The 17519-nt window shown below is 35.0% G+C and overlaps 1 protein-coding gene across 5 annotated transcripts in view; it reads right to left on the reverse strand.

Annotated features, from left to right (window-relative positions):
* DDX60 (DExD/H-box helicase 60) overlaps positions 1-17519 on the reverse strand; it is a 110508-nt gene that overhangs the window by 67288 nt on the left and 25701 nt on the right. For all 5 annotated transcript variants that reach the window (XM_055385763.2, XM_031010494.3, XM_055385761.2 and 2 more), the window contains 7 exons: positions 11086-11244; positions 9050-9208; positions 5500-5641; positions 4375-4530; positions 2710-2815; positions 2136-2251; positions 756-916 (listed from right to left, as the gene is read on the reverse strand). In XM_055385763.2, the coding sequence (XP_055241738.2) occupies positions 756-916; positions 2136-2251; positions 2710-2815; positions 4375-4530; positions 5500-5641; positions 9050-9208; positions 11086-11244 (999 nt within the window). The remainder of the gene's footprint in view (positions 1-755; positions 917-2135; positions 2252-2709; positions 2816-4374; positions 4531-5499; positions 5642-9049; positions 9209-11085; positions 11245-17519) is intronic.

The raw sequence follows: 17519 nt of genomic DNA on the forward strand, positions 1-17519 counted from the left end.
GTTTTCTATTTGTTTAAGATGGAAACCATTTATGACCTGCCTCTAAAGTCAAATAATCAGAAAATTCAGTTTTAAAATAAAAATATCTGTACTTAGACATTAATGTTTCAGGAATTATCAACTGATAATTTTAGATCATAAACTACTAGTATTATTATTCCAGAAATAGATTGGAACTTTCCTTATTTACTCCTTGTATTCCATTCCCAGTTACGTCTCCCAGGAAAAGAGTAGAAAAACGACATCCCAAGAAGGAAAAAGGTAAGGTTGCAGGAGTACAAGCCACACAGAAAGAGGAAATGGAGAGTTCTAACCCTCCACTCACAAAATGTGGTGGATTAATCAATCATTTAAATACTTTGGAAAAGTGTAAACACTCTTTATAATTTAGAAAAAAAGTAGATAAACATTTCATATCCATTTTTACTACCTATATGAAAAAGATTTTCACTGTCATTAATGAACAACTGTATTTTTAACGTTAGTTTAAAATTTCTAAACTCAAAACTTTAGTCACTTAATTATTCTTCAAATAGATACATATGTTATTATGTATAGAATATCATTACAACTTTTTATGCAGGTTAGGCTTTTTCAGCAAGAAGTAAAAGAATAAGTAATCATATATAAAATATATGCATATATATATCAAGAAAAGGCATTATATAAAAAGAAACCACCAAAGGGATAACGCATATCAACCTGATAAAAGAAAAGGAAAATTTTTTTAATTGGATAGAATTTATAGAACCTACGTGTGCCTTTTTGCTCTTGGGCCCACTAAAATCCTTCTTTGACTTAATAGTTTGAGTCACGATGATTTTCGAAGAGACTGTTTCTAATGAATTCCCATAAAACCGTTGGAAAACATGATACTTTTGCACAGATCTAAGAACACGAGGGTCTCTAGATTTTTCTGAAAAAGAAAAGACTTAAAATGTAACTTTATTGTAGTTTTTCAATAGCATTCTCATCAATTCTTCATATCATTCCACATCCAGTAGTTAAATTAGTGGAAAAGTAATTTAATCTCATTATCTTTCTTAAAGAGACAATGTAAAATCATGTTATCTATGGATAATAATTCCTTTTCTTATTTAAAAGATGGAAGTGACAAAACACACTTTCATGGTCTACCTCCTAAATTAGGTATCAGGGTGCAACAAAAAAGTGACAGATTCCAGTCATTACCTATGTCCTGTGCCCTGTGAATTAGTTTAAGAAGAAGGTAGAGGCAGAGTGAAGAAGACAACCATCTAAGATATTCTGACTTCTTCTATCACTGGATAGAAAAAATCCTTACTCCGGACCATAGCCACAGAGCCAGAGCCCAGAGCATGGCAGCTAAAATGGTAAAATTTAATAACATAAGATGCCCCCAAAGTCAAGATATGCCTTACTCCCTTATCTCCATAAACACTGTAATACAGTAATGAAATAACTAAGCTGATTAATTTTTCTATGTCTGTAACTATACATATCACACCAAACCACTCTGAAGCATGTTAATGGTTCATCTAAAGTATCCCCCCACACCTTGGTCATTATTTACATACCCAGGTACTTCACAGGAGCATACTTGCTATGCCTACTCCTAGGTTATTCTCAGAGTAAGTTTTGTCAACTCTAACGGGGCTGGGGGTAAGCATAGGGATACAGAAAGTTGAGATGAAGACAAGATTCCAAATTCAGTCTCTGTTGATCCACTGTTAGTGGTTTCATGGGCCTCCTTCTGTAGTTTCAACCACCCTGAGCATGAAGGCAGAGAGAATGCTGGTGCTTGTTACATGCAGCCAATCGGGTGTTATGAAACAGTTAAAATTGCTTGAAAGACTATGGCCTCAATATATATGACTCCAAGGAATACATACATTGCTTAAACTACAAACCATCTTTCCTTGAAACAACTTCTAGCACTTCCTCCTAAAACACATACATATCTACATACGTACGACTGTCAATAAAGAGAAAGAGAATTTTTCATTACCATCTTTCCCAATGCACATCTAAATATCTTGTAGACTATTTTCATTCAAAAAAATTTAATTTGTGTCTTATGATAATTTTCCACTATAAAATAAGAGGCAAAGAGTAAAGTAGATTTAAATTTATGTCACTGGAGTCACAGAGCTTACCATCAAACTGACACCTGGACCTGTCATAATCATCACTCAGGGGTTTATGAGAATGCCAGTGCACAAGTTCATCAAATTCCTTTTGCTTAACCAGTGAAGTAACAATAGGATCATCACTGTGAGACAAAAAAAGGCATATTTTAAATTGCACACTTCCAAATATAACACAGCACAGATTTTATTTTATAATGTTTTTGAAAATCATAGTTCCCCTTCTTCTTTCTGCAATATGATGTGGGTGGCAGACTCCAAAGAGCGGTTTATTAGAGGTTTAATAAATCAAAATCTACTCCATGTCTCTAGCAGTCCCATCAATATCAACTAATAGGCATTCATTAATTCATTAATTTAAAATATGCAGCTGTAGTGATTTATTCTAAGATTAAAAACTATACAGATTTTTACATAGTAATGGCCAAAAGGCATTGAAAATTTTGATTTTAAATTCATTATGTATTTACAAACACATACTACATGTAATGTACTCTAATCGTCTGCATTTCAAATAATCCTTGTTGAGTAACTCATGTACTCCACACAAGTATTTATTGAGGCACAGTTTTTGGCCTTATACCTCTTTAGAAAAGGCAAATCTTTCAAAATATCTCCAGCAAATTTATCAACCACAAAAGATGACGTTGGAATAAAACCCAAATTGGGCACCATTTCATTGGAGCTGTCTGTAAACAAACAAAAAAAAATTGAGACAAGGTCAAATGTAAAACTTTCAGACAGGAATATTACATATTATTTTCTAAAACTTCATATTAAAAACATTTTATATTAATCTTATTTACATGTATCAAGTTCAGCCCTTCTCATAAAGCTATTTCCCACAGTAAAACACTTTGGAACACAGTAGAGTATAAAGAATTAGACAGCATTTTGGCATATATGTGGATATGCATGGGGGATGGGTGGGTGGATATGCATGGGGGATGGGTGGGTGAATGGATGCATGGATGGGTGGATGGATGGATGCATGGATGGGTGGGTGGATGGATGGATGGGTAAGCAGACAGATGACAGATGGATAAATCAGATAGGTAGGTAGATGGGAAGAAGAAAGGAAGGAGGGAAGAAAGGAAGGAAGGAAGGAAGGGAGGAAGGGAGGGAGGGAAAGGAAAGAATGAAAGAAAGAAAGAGAGAAAGAAAGGAGGGAGGGAAGGAAGGATGGAGGGAGGAAGGAAGGAAAGAAAAAAGAAAAAGAAAGAAAGAAAGAAAAGCAAGCAAGCAAGCACACAGGGAGGGAGGGAGGGAGGAAGGAAGGAAAGAAGGAAGGAAGGAAGGAAGGAAGGAAGGAAGGAAGGAAGGAAGGAAGATAAAGAAAAATACCTATGCCTTTTATTTTCAAATGTGAATTCCTTTTATTATCCCTTATTATAAGACAAAGATTTTGACGATGGAAGCCTCAGAGATTATATATCTATATACATATACATACACATATACAAAGACTTTCATGAAAATGAAATAAAAAAGAAGTAGGGAAAAATACAGATGGTAATGAAATTATTTGATATGATTACAGTATTCTCTTGAGTCCTCCTTGATTTTATACACACACACACACACACACACACACACACCACACGAGATAGATAGATAGATAGATAGATAGATAGATAGATAGATAGATAGATAGATATTACGTATCAAGTATATTATGATAATAGACAAATGAATGACTTTTTATTCTATTGAATGTCTGGTTCATGATTCTAGGTTAACCACCATTGCTCTGCCTGGGATCCTCCTAGTGCTCCCTGTGCCTGCGTTTGTCGGGATCCTTTCTTATTTAAGCCCCTGTAACTTGCTGCCTAAAAGAGGTGGAGAGCCCATGTGGCCTTCCCTAAATTTTTCAGCCCCTAGGATGTTTTGAGCTTAGCTATAATGATATAAAAAGATGTTTGGTGTCTCTTATTCAGCATCTCAAGTGCTTTACACAAAGAGATTTTTCTGTGGACCTATAACTGCCATATTGCTGGAAATGGAAGTCATATATATCTGGCTGTGTTTTTTAATTGAAACAATATTAATTATAAGCAAAATGTAAATCTTCATAATTATAGTCACAGCATACCACTCCAAGGATATAAGAATAAAGGTAATTTATTTTTATTATTAAAATTCAAGTGCCAGAAAATTATTTATACTTGCAGCACTGAATTAGTGGTGTTTCCTAAACACTTTCAGAGGAATAATGCTTTCATTTCAGATTAATTTAGAAATTTATTACCTTTGATTGGTGATGGTCTCTTTTCAAGAAAACAAACTTTTGTTGTTCTCAGAGGAAATGGCTGTCCAACCTCAAAGTCTCTGACCAACTTTGATACGGTATTCCAGAGATATTCATAATCTTTCATAATGGTATCTCCCAAATTCAAATGTAGGCCTACATAACAATTAAAAACACTAAATACTAGAAGCCATTCACTCCCACACAAAGAATCATTAGTCACATTTTGAGTAAATTCATGGAATTCTGAAATACTTTCCACATAGTGAAATTTTTAGTGAGTTCCACACTGGACATAAATGAAAATGGTCACTAGTGTTGACTATGAGATACAGATTGTAAAGTTTATCTTGTTTTTATTGTTAATAACTAAGTATTAAATTTGTAAGTACATTAACCCACAAACGCATCGTGAACATTTAACTACTCTTTAAGATAATAAAAATGTTATGCCACACATAACTTTACAACCAACAAAACAGAATAAAAACTTTAGTTTTTGAGAGATGAGAAAATTGGTAAAGGATTGTTAAGTTTATATGCAGCTAATTCATTACAATGATTACAACATGAAGGAACCACATCACAGTGGTCAAAGCTTCAATAATGTTCAATCAGTTAGAGTTCTGTCCAAATATGTTTTTGTTTTCTTTTGTTTGCTTTTACTATTAGGAAACATCAGAAATCTTACCCTAAGAAAAGATTTTAAAGAAAGAAAAACAAATTACATATAAAAATATATAAATTAGCCTTATCTTTTGGAAAAAATAAATTTTCTAAATATCTCAATAGTAGTGAAATAATTAAATTAATTAAACTTTATGAAGAAATATTATGCATGCATTTAAATGAAAAGTTCAACTTTTGAAATTAACTGAAAATGCTGGACACGCAAACATATATTTTCTCCTGAAATACTTTTAATGTAATATTAAGTGAAAAACATATTTTAAAATACAGCATTCCCTCTGATTGCAACTAAAATATTACATACATATGTGAACAAAGATGAAAATAATTGCTATGTTATATGTTGGAAGTACAGAAAAATTATTTTGTAGTTTTAAATTCCTTATAAAGTTTATCTGTGGATGGAAGTATGATTATAATATACTGAGATGGTACCTTTTACATTTTCATTTTCATAGTAAAAAGCAATATTCTTCAACAAAAGCTCATCATTTAAGTCAGAAAGGTGAATTAAATTCAGATTCCAAAATTCAAAAGTATGTATATTTCTTAAGATGAAATATTCACACCACTTTTTCTGAAAATTGAAAAGAAAACCAAGTTATTGGCAATATTCATATTAGCAATAGACTATAGGGTTCATATGCTTCTGAACTGAAAGGCAGTGGGCAGGATCCTTCCAAACCTTGTTAATGCAAGCCCATTCAGGCTGGGTAATGGTGAATGCTTTACACCTTAAGGAATTAAAGCATAAAATAAAATAAAAACTGATCCAAAAGTGCATTCTGTATAGTTCTTTATCCCGAATCAAGGAAATCTGCATTTGACTCTTAAAATAGTGTTTTTTTCACACTGTTACCCACAGATAGAATTCCAAAGCTACAGAAATACTTCTGCTTTGAAATGTGCTTCTGTTCTTTATTTAGATTTTAATATGTTCAGATTCAACTTTCAGGTCAAAAGAGCATTTAAAAAAATGTGTTTGAGTGTTCAGGGACCTAGAAGATGCTGAATCCTTCAAACTCTTAAGATTCCCATCCACCTACCTGGTTGGTCTCCATGCTTCAAGTTTCAGAGTAAACCTCATGGAATGATCCCTTCTATGATTTGCTTAGTTGCTTTCTCAAGAGGCCTCAAGAAATGTCAAAAATTTCTTTTATTTTGAAAATATTAGGGGCTACCTGAAATTACACTTCGAGCTACAGAGTGTTACCAAAAATCAGGCATGGACTATGGGAAAGGCAGGAAGGTTGGCTGACTATGGGCTGATCAGCTGTTACTCCATAGGGCATATATTTGGAAGCTGGACAGAGTGAAGTCAGATCTCAACTTGATCATTCATTAGCTGTGCTCATGGACCACATAGCTGAGTCCAAGTTTTTCCTTTGCAAAATGAGGACATAAGAGGATCGTTGTTATGTCTAATTAAAGACTAATTTTTTTATTAGGTAAAGTACAACCTAGACCTTAGTCTCTTAATTATGATCAACAGTGAGCTCCGTTTCATTAAAACCAATGTATTTTCAGTCCTCAACCTATTACAATCCTCTATAGCAGCTGAAACTATTAACCACATCCACATTTTGAACTGCCCAGTTCCTTTGACCTTCAGGACAACCCATTCTCCTTGATTTTATTCCCATCTATCTAAGTAGTTCCTTCTCAGTATCTTTTGCCACTGTCTCAACCCATACTTAAGTGTTTAATATTGGAATATTTGAACTCCCTGTCCTCAGCTCTCTTACCATATCTCTCTTCCAAAATAATTTCATCTCTTAGCATAGCATCAATTAACATCCACAGGGTAACAATTCCTAAACTTTTATCTCCAGCCCATTCCACCCTTCTAAGTCCAAAACATTATTTCAAATTGTTTACTAGATATCTCCATGTGGACATTGCATTGGCGCTCAAAACTCAGTATTTCCAAAAAAGAAACTCATGATCCTTCCCCACTAACGTGCCCTTCATACAATGACGGCATCCCCACAGATGCTCAAGCCTGGGGTCTAGGAACTATTTGACTCCTTCCTTTCCCTCATTACCCATACTCAATCACTAAACTTGTCATTCTTCACCTTAAATAACTCTTAAAATTGCCCACTGCTATTCAGCCCTACTTACCTCTCACTGGTCCCTGGCACCATCAACACTTACATGACTGAGGTAATAGCCACCTAATTTCCCCAAGTCCCCCCTGTTTTGCCTCTACAATGCACTCTCTGCATTGCAAGCCAGGGAAAGTTTCTGCAAATGCAAGTGCCACTCATCCATTTGAAACCACCCAGTGAATCCTCATTGTGCTTCTATCAAGTTACATCTCTATTTTCTTAATAGGGCCTACAGAATCCTACGTGACTTGTCTCTTGCCCGCCTCTTCAGCTTCATCACTTTCCCATATTTTTGCTACCCCTGCTGTGATAGATGTATCTCAGTTCCTTGGTTATGCCATCCTCGGGATAATCACACATGCTGCTTCATGCCCTAGAATCCAGTTTCATCCTCTCTGCATCCTGCTAACTCCTTCTATTCCTCCAGGACTTGGGTCACTTCACTTCTCTTCATTTCTTTCTGGTTTTTTTTTGTTTTTTTTTTTTTTTGAGATGGAGTCTTGCTCTGTCACCCAGGCTGGAGTACAGTGGTGCGATCTCGGCTCACTGCAAGCTCCGCCTCCTGGGTTCACACCATTCTCCCGCCTCAGCCTCCCGAGCAGCTGGGACTACAGGTGCCTACCACCACGCCTGGCTACTTTTTTTTTTTTTTTGATATATTTTTAGTAGAGACGGGGTTTCACCTTGTTAGCCAGGATGGTCTTGATCTCCTGACCTCATGATCCACCTGCCTCGGCCTCCCAAAGTTCTGTGATTACAGGTGTGAGCCACCGCAGCCGGCCTGTCTTCATTTCTTAAGAAACACCATCGTTTTCAGACTACGTTGGATCTTTTTATTATCAGATTATAAAGCATTCTATGATTCCGTCTTCATAATTACTTTTAAAATTTAATATCTGTCTTCTGTGGAAAATGTAGGTCTATGAAGGGGTTGGAGTGGGAAGGGTAAATATGTTTTTATTTTTCTCACTCTATCCCAGTGATTACCACAATGCACTAAATGTTTGTGGACTGGCTTCCTAGTTAATCGGTCATAAAATACTTTCCTTGAACATTTTCACTATATGTATAATGATCCTTAAAAAAAGTTCATGCCAATTGATCCTTTAATCCCATTTCTAGCTCTCAAGCCAAAATCAATAACCCCAAATTAAAGGAAAAGGCTTATACACAAAGAGAATAACAACATCTATAATACAACCATCAAAGTCTTCTTAATATTCCATAATAGAGAAATGGGTAAGTAAACCATGGTACTAAAAGATAACTAGTAGCCATTAAAAATGATACTAATATTGTGAAAGAAAATAGAAAAACATGAAAAAATATATGTATATATAGAGTTCCAATATAAGAAACAATAAAACATCAGAAAAATCTATGCATTTAAAATAAAAATAATAAACCAAAATGTTAACAGTTATCCTTATTGATTAAAATGGTAGGCCTCCAGGGAAGTTTTTCTTCTGTTTTTGCTTCTGTTTCTCTAAAGTATCCAAATTGTCTCTAAATATTCTCTATAACAGTTGAAAGTAATAAACTACGAAACTGATTTCTTCAGTTCCTCTTAAGAGCAGACCACAGTGATCACCAACCATCAACGATAGTTGATAACACAAAAACCTGACCTTCGCAGAGATTTAACAAACGAAAAATAGAGAGGCTTTTTCCTTAGGTTAGATATATATCATGCTATTTGTTAGTTCTCCTAAACATAGATGCTGAAGTTGGAAAGTGATTGATGTAGCCCATTAAACTTTCATAGCCCCCAAGGGGCTAATAGTAGTCCCACATAAGAGAATTTTGAAAGTTATTGTAGTTTCTATCAAACATTCAAAACACAAAAATAGTAAACTAATAAAGAGTACATTTACCATTTGTAATAAAGGCTTCATGTCCTCAGCCCAATGGGAAGTGATGACTCTAGCACAAGCTCTTTGAGAAAGAGGCAGATGGAGTAGAAAAACCACAGTGAGACAATGCAGTTTACACAAATCTTCCATCTCCTGCAGGGTTAAGCAATTACTGTTCACCTGAATAAAGTAAAGAAGGTATAAGCCAGAGAACAGCAGGGTGTGACATTGCATAATAAGCATCTAGGACCACAAAAGCTGGCAGCTACCTTTGCTGTTCAGGAATCATGAATTATTCCTTTCTTTCTCTTTTTTTTTTTTTTTTTTTTTTTTTTGAGACAGAGTTTTGCTCTTTCACCCAGGCTGGAGTAAAGTGGCCCAATCTCAGCTCACGGCAACCTCCAACCCAAGGTTCAAGTGATTCTCCTGCCTCAGCCTCCCGAGTAGCTGGGATTATAGATACCTGCCACCATGCCCAGCTAATTTTTGTATTTTTAGTAGAGGCGCGGTTTCACCATGGCCAGGCTGGTCTCGAACTCCTGCCCTCAGGTAACCCACCTGCCTCGGCCTCCCAAAGTGCTAGGATTACTGGTGTGAGGCACCATGCCCAGCTGAATTATTACATTTTTCATTCTACATTTTTTAAGACTTTCCTTTTCTTTATAACATAAACTGTACTGCATTTATACAGATGTGAGGTAAGTGGAATGGGAAGCTGCCGGCTTAATCGCATTTAAAATAAAACAATTTTCAGGATTTTTAGTTAAGCCAAACTCTACATGAGCTGATCGAGCAACTAATAAAGTCGTAATTTCACAGGACTCTACGCTGATGGAGCCACGCATTGAATGCTCTATCCCATCCAAGGCATCATATTTTTAAATAATATTGAAAATTACCAGGGCGAGGACACCAGGATGGTAATATATCTGAAAAACCTGCCCTGTGAGAACACGGGTAAAGAAGTGGACACATCTGATATCATGGGACAAGAACGTCATAGCTATCTTCAAACATTTGCAGGGCTATCAACAAAGCAAGTGTAAGATTTCATCAGGGCACCTCCAGAAGGCCAAATAGAGTCTAATCATTAGAAATTCCAGAGAGGCAGATTTGACTTAGTATCATTTTTGTGAGAATGATTTAAAATACTATGTCTAGTTATGAAGAAATGCTTCACTAAAAATATATTCAATCTGATAATTGGAAAAACAATTATAAGGATGCTAAGTAAAAGATAATGAGCCCTGAATATTTCTGAAATGTTCAGAAACTTCATTTCTCTTTAATAGAAACCTTTAGCCAAGAATCCCCCAGTAGGTAGATTGTATACAGAATAGTATGTATACACATGCGTCTGAGTGTGTGTGTGTGTGTGTGTGTATGTGTAAACATGCACACCCATAAGCACATATACTTAGAGACAACTGTATATTGGGGGAAGGAAAACAGACTGGCCAACAGATTCTTAATGGACCCTATTGGCCATAAAGAAAGTTAAAAACTTTAGTATCTCTCCAGCTAGGATGATGCCAAGACACTACAGCAGGAAGGTTCTTTCAAAAGACACCTTGATATTGTGGAACTTGCACAAGATGGATCGGAGTTCAATCCACATTGCTATTTAGTACGTTTGGTTTGAAAAATGTTACCTGGACTATTTGAACTTCAGTGTTCTCATAGGTGAAATGGGAATACTAATGCCTTTCTCACAACACTGTTGTGAGGATTTAATGGCACAATGCATACAAAAAGCCCAAAACATACTAGCATATTAGGCCTCCATCAAGTGCTAATATCCTGTCTTGTTTCATTTTCTTTTGGATGATTTAGACTAAATATATACTAAGTGAAACATGCACATAGTAAAACATTAAATTATTTAATGGCACAATAAGTGTTTCCTGATAGACACAAATTTCAGTTTTATTTTCTGAAGTTTATATAAATAAGAGAAAAACATGAAGTACCAAATAGAGAAAATGCAAGATACAAATCAACAAAATTTCAAATGTGGAGAGAAATAGTATTTCTCAGTAAAGTTATAACAACCACACCTGTTGGATCTCAGTTTCCTGACCAGAGGAGGGCTCTCTGTTTCCTAAAAAGCGATGGTACATTCTCAAAGATAATGAGCATGAAGTAACACAAAAGACACGCCGAATGTCAGATCCTTCTGGCCAGACTTGTGTAAGCAGAGATACAGTCTCGTGTGCCTGTCAAAGAAAAAAATTGTAATGTGTCATGCTATTTAGAAAAATATTTTTATTTGTAAGTGATCTTACTAGTGGGTACTACTAGGCTTAATACATGTGTGACAAAATAATCTGTACAACAAACCCCCATGACACAAGTTTACCTCCATAAAAAACCTACACATATACCCCCGAACTTAAAGTTAAAAAAATGAAATAATAAAATTTTTCTGAGAGGAAAGGAAACCTGTGTACATAGAATAAAAGAGCTCACTGTATAACAAGAGAAACAACGAAATTAGATCCTCATACCATATACAAAAAGCAACTCAAAATGGATTAAAGACTTACATACAAGACTTGAAAGTGTAAAACTACTAGAAGAAAACATAGGAGGAAAGCTCCACAACATTGGTCTGGGCAATGATATTTTGGATACGGCCACAAAAGCACAGGCAAGAAAAGCAAAAATAGCCAAATGGGATGGCATCAAAGTAAACATCTTCTGCACAGCAAATGAAAGAGGCAGTCCACAGATTTTGCAAACGATACATTTATTTATTTATTTATTTATTTATTTAGAGACAGGGTCTCACTCTATCACCCAGACTGGAGTGCAGTGGCCCAATCTCAGCTCACTGCAATCTCTGCCTCCCAGGCTCAAGCGATTCTCTTGCCTCAGCCTCCCAAGTAGCTAGGATTACAGGCATGTGCCACTACTGCCAGGCTAATTTTTGTATTTTTAGTAGAGATGGGATTTCACCCTGTTGGCCAGGCTGGTCTCAAACTAATCACCTCAAATGATCCACCCACCTAGGCCTCCCAAAGTGCTGGGAATTCAGGTATGAGCCACCGCGCCCAGCCAAACTATACATTTAATCAGGAGTTAAGAACTAAAGTATAGAAACAACTCAAACTCAATAGTAAGAAAACAAATAATCCAATTTAAAAATAGACAAACGACCTGGACAGACATTACTAAAAACACACAAACAAACAAAAAAACCCAACGGCCAATAGGTACTTGAAAGATACGCTCAGCGTTAATAATTATACCAATCATTAGGCAAATGCAAATTAAAACTACAATGAAATATCACCTCACATCCGTCAGAAGGGCTTTTATCAAAAAGATGAAAGATAACAAGTGTCAGAGAGGAAGCAGCGAAAAGAGAACTCTAATGCATTGTTGGTAGGAATGTAAATCAGTACAGGTATTATGGAAAACGATATGAAGCTTCCTCAAAAAACTAAAATTAGAACTATCATATGACCCAGTAATCCCATGTCTGGGTATGTATCCAAAGGAACCGAAATTAGTATGGTTAAAGCAAACTAAATATGGCTGGAGAAGGACCTCGTACTTCTATATTTGAATCCTTGTGGATGAATTGCAACGTAACTTAATAGGTAGACAAGATTGAAAACCTAGTTTAGGAGTATGTTCTTGTAACAGTCGCTGTCTTGGCCAATCCCTTACTTCAATCACTCATACACTGCTGAGCGTTCAAACTGTGTTCAAATAAGGCAAATGCAGAGTTGTACCCAATCCAGCTATTCTGTACCTCACTTCTGATTCCCGTACGTCACTTTACATTTTTTGTCTATAAGTTTGTTCAGACCATGAGGCACCCCTGGAGTCTCTCTGAATCTGCTGTGATTCTGGAGGCTGCCTGATATGTGAATCGTTCATTGCTCAATTAAACTCCTTTAAATTTAATTCAGCTGAAGTTTTTCTTTTAACAGTATTTTGAAGGTATATCTGCACTCCCATGTTCATTGACCCATTGTTCACAACAATCAAGACGTGGATCAACCTAAGTGTTTATCAACAGATGAACGGACAGTGAAAATGAGGTATATATACACAATGGAATACTATTGAGCATTTAAAACAGGGGGAAATCCTGTCATTTTCAACAACATGAATGAATCTGGAGGATATTATGCTAGGTGAAATAAGCCAAGACAAAGAGACAAATACCAAATGATCTCACTTATATGTAGAATCTAACGAAGTTGAACTCATAGAAATAGAGAAGAGAAACTCTTCTCTTCAGAGGGTGAGGGGAGAAACGGAGACTTGCTGACCCAAGGGTACAAACTTTCAGATAAAAAAGAGGAATGGGTTTTGAGATCTATTATACAGCAGGATGACTACAACCAAAAATAATGTCATATATTTCAAAATAAGTGCATAAATTTCAAATGTCTCACAATAAAAAATGATAGGTAAGCAAGGTGATCGATATGTTAATTAGCTCCATGTAATCATGTCACATTGTATACATATATCAAAACAAAACATTGTACTTCATAAATATATAGTTATGATGTGTGAATCAAAAATTTTTTTTTAATTTAAAATTTTTAAAAAGAATAGAAACTATTTAAAAGATATGAACTACCTAAGGGGACAATTTTCTGAAAACAGGTTTGGGAAAGAAAAGGAAGCTTTAAAAAAGGAAGAAGTATCCTTTGGCAATTAAGTGGCGAAAGGGTAAAAGAAGACAAAGAAGAATTTGAGGGCTCTGCAAGTCAGAAGAAAAGCAGGTAATTTGAAGACCCAAAACCACTCACCCACTACCAAACAAATAAATGAACAAACTAACAAAAACCCTACTAACATGCCTGGATTCTGACAAGCTAGCAGAAAAAGATTACATTAAATTAAATTATATTAAATTAATTGGATTGGATTAAATCGAATTAAAGTATCTTGTAACAAACCTCAGTATCATTAAAATGAAAAGAAAGTACATAGAGAGCTATTACAAAAAATAATAGCAGGAAAAAAAATTCACACAAATTGCATGAAAAAATCTCATCATTATCTCCAAAAGTAATAATAATATCAGCAATTATAAAGCAGAAGAAACCTCTAAGTCTACATTCTAAATATGGATATACTCAAACAAGCATTCGAACATACAAAAAATGATCTTTTTTTTTTTTTTTTTTTTTTTGAGACGGAGTCTCACTCTGTCTCCAGGCTGCAGTACAGTGGCATGATCTGGGCCCACAGGAACCTCCACCTCCTGGGTTCGGCAATCTCAGCTCATTGCAACTGCCATCTCCAGGTTCACGTGATTCTCCTGCCTCAGCCTCCCAAGTAGCTGGGACTACAGGCATGCACCACCACGCCCGGCTAATTCCTGTATTTTTAGTAGAGACGGGGTTTCACCATGATGGTGAGAATGGTCTCAATCTCTTGACCTTGTGATCCACCTACCTTGGCCTCCCAAAGTGCTGGGATTACAGGCATAAGCCACCACGCTCAGCCAAAAAATGATCTTTATTCAGCAACTGATAAACCAAAAACAGAGCTGGAAAGAAAGAAAGAAAAAGAAAGAAAGAGAGAAAGAAAGAAAGAAAGAAAGAAAGAAAGAAAGAAAGAAAGAAAGAAAGAAAGAAAGAAAGAAAGAAAAAAGAAAGAAAGAAAAAGAGACAATAAATAATTCTGCAAAATAATCATAGAAAAATGCAAAGCTATGCAGAAATAAAGAATAAGTTACAAGATGCCCAAAGGAGAATAATCTCAATAAAATTTAATGAAGACAGGTAAGAAAACAACCAAATGACATAAAATAAAAACCAAAAAAGGTCAGAAAAATAATAGTGGAAATGAAAGAAAAATATTTGTATCATCACACATCTTATCAAAAACAAAACTGGGCCAGGCGCGGTGGCTCATGCCTATAATCCCAGCACTTTGGGAGGCTGGGGCCAGGAGTTCGAGACCAGCCTAGAAAACATGACAAAAACTCATTTCTTATAAAAATACAAAAATTAGCCAGGTGTGGTGGCACAGGCCTGTAGTTCCAGCTACTCGGGAGGCTGAGGTGGAAGAATTGCTTGAATCAGGGAGGCAAGGAGGTTGCTGTGATCGCGTCACTGCACTCTAGCTTGGGCAATAGAACAAGACTCTGTCTCAATGAAAAATAATAATAAATAATAAAATAATAGTAATAATAATTTAATAATAAAATTAATATTTTAAAAATAATAATCCAAGAAAATCCACTATACACAATAAATGAGTGCTAATGGATACTGAGAAAAATTAAAACTTCAGAAACCAGATAGTGAAAGGTAAAATGAGGAAACAGAGAATTGAGATTATTCTTTTTATAAAAATGGTACAGCATGGTAATTACAAACGTAATTACCATAACGAAACATGTAAAACAGCCCAAAGTTTAAAATTGTTTAAATAAAATAACAAAGAATACACATATCATAAAGAAACTTAACAAACACACCAGAATACAAATGCCTATAATATATTATAGAATCAAGACCAAACGTATCAGTCATAACAGTAAATGTGAGACTTACCTATAAAAGAAAAAATAATTTCAACTTGCACCACATTCCATGTACAAGACACACAACTAAAACAAAGTGATTCAGAAATACTAAAAATAAAGGAATGGACATAATTCTATCAGGTAAATGGAAACTAAAAGAGAGCAGAAGTTAGTATCTTTATATTGGGCTAAGTAGAATTCAAACTCAAAAGCATTACATGTGAAAAAGAAAAGCAGTCTTTTATTCTAAAAGCCATAATCTATAATGAAAAGATAATCCTTATGAAAAATTATCCAACATATGCATGGCAACCAACTTTGTGAAACAAAAATGACAAAAGATAAAAGAAATTCTATAGAGAAACTCACCTATAATAACAAATTTTAACACACAAGAGAGACAGCTGGACAAAAAAATAAGTTAAGGGATAAAAGACAAACCACCATAATCAACAGAGTAGACCTTATGAATCAAACTACACTGTGGTGATAGGGAATCTTCATTTGTCTTAAATGTCCCCAGCACATCCATAAAAATTAACTACATGTTAACATCTTCATAATACAATAAAGGTAGTGGAAAAAAAAAAAGAAATTTAAAAAATCGTGAACGTAGCCGGGCACGGTGGCTCATGCCTGTAATCCCAGCACTTTGGGAGGCCAAGGAGGGCAGATCACAAGGTCAAGAGACTGAAACCATCCTGGCCAACTTGGTGAAATCCCGTCTCTACTTAAAATACAAAAATTAGCTGGGCTTGGTGGCATGAGCCTGTAGTCCCAGCTACTCAGAAGGCTGAGGCAGGAGAATTGCTTGAACCCAGGAGGTGGAGGATGCAGTGAACCGAGATTGTGCCACTGCACTCTGGCCTGGCAACAGAGCGAGACTGTCTCAAAAAAAAAAAAAAAAATCACAAACGTGCTTTAATCTGGAACTTAAAAACATTTCTATTCAGTCAAACTTGGGTGAAAGGAAATACAAACTAAAATTACAGAATTTATTTTTTTAATGACAAAAACAATTTACAGCACAATCTACGGGATATATTTAAAGCAGTGATTCAGAGGAAAGTTTATTTCACTAAATATGTTTAACAATAAAAATAAACGAATTTTAAAAATGAGTAAGTTCCCAGCCCCCCCAAAAATCTAAAAAGAAACAACAACATAAAAACCAAAAAAGTAAGATGAAAGAAAGCACAAAATAAATTAAAAAATCAACAGATCTCATTAATAAATCAAAATTCTTGGTTTTAAATAACTTAAAAACAGACAAACCACTAGCTAACTTGATCATAAAAAAAAAACCAAGAGAACTCACAAATACACAAAATAAAAACTAAAAGGGAAAGTAATTATTGAAACAGAAGATAAATCACAAAAGCCTACTTCACAAAGTTCTATGCAAATAGACTTGAAAACTTAAGTGAAATAGATAATTTTCACAGAAGAATAAATTACTAAATTTGACCCCATTAGAGTTAACAAGCCCAAAGAAGTCAATTGCCATGGAAGAAATACAGAAAATTAAGAAACTACCCCACAAAAAAGCACCAGGACTATATGGCTTCACAGGAGATTTCTATCAAATCTTCAAAGCCTAGATAATCCCAATGATCTACACATTATTTCACAATATTGAAAAAGAGGAGAAGAGATTCTAATCTTTTTTATAAAGAACATATCACACTGACATCTAACCAGATAAAGGCAATTCAAAGAAACAAAATTACAGAAATATCATTCATGCATACTGATGCAAAAATTCTAAACAAAATGTTAGTAAACAGAATCCAACACCATATTAAGAAGTAATAAACTACGACTAAGTTGGATTTATTCCAGTAATACAGAGTTGCTTCAATACGGGGAAAATCATTAATACCCTATACAATACTAATAAAACTGAGGAGGAAAAATCGTATAATTATATCCATAATTTTAATAAACATTCATGCATTCATGATAAAAACACTCAAGCAAATAGAA

Source organism: Gorilla gorilla, chromosome 3, assembly GCF_029281585.2.
Source record: "Gorilla gorilla gorilla isolate KB3781 chromosome 3, NHGRI_mGorGor1-v2.1_pri, whole genome shotgun sequence".
Lineage (NCBI taxonomy): Eukaryota > Metazoa > Chordata > Mammalia > Primates > Hominidae > Gorilla > Gorilla gorilla.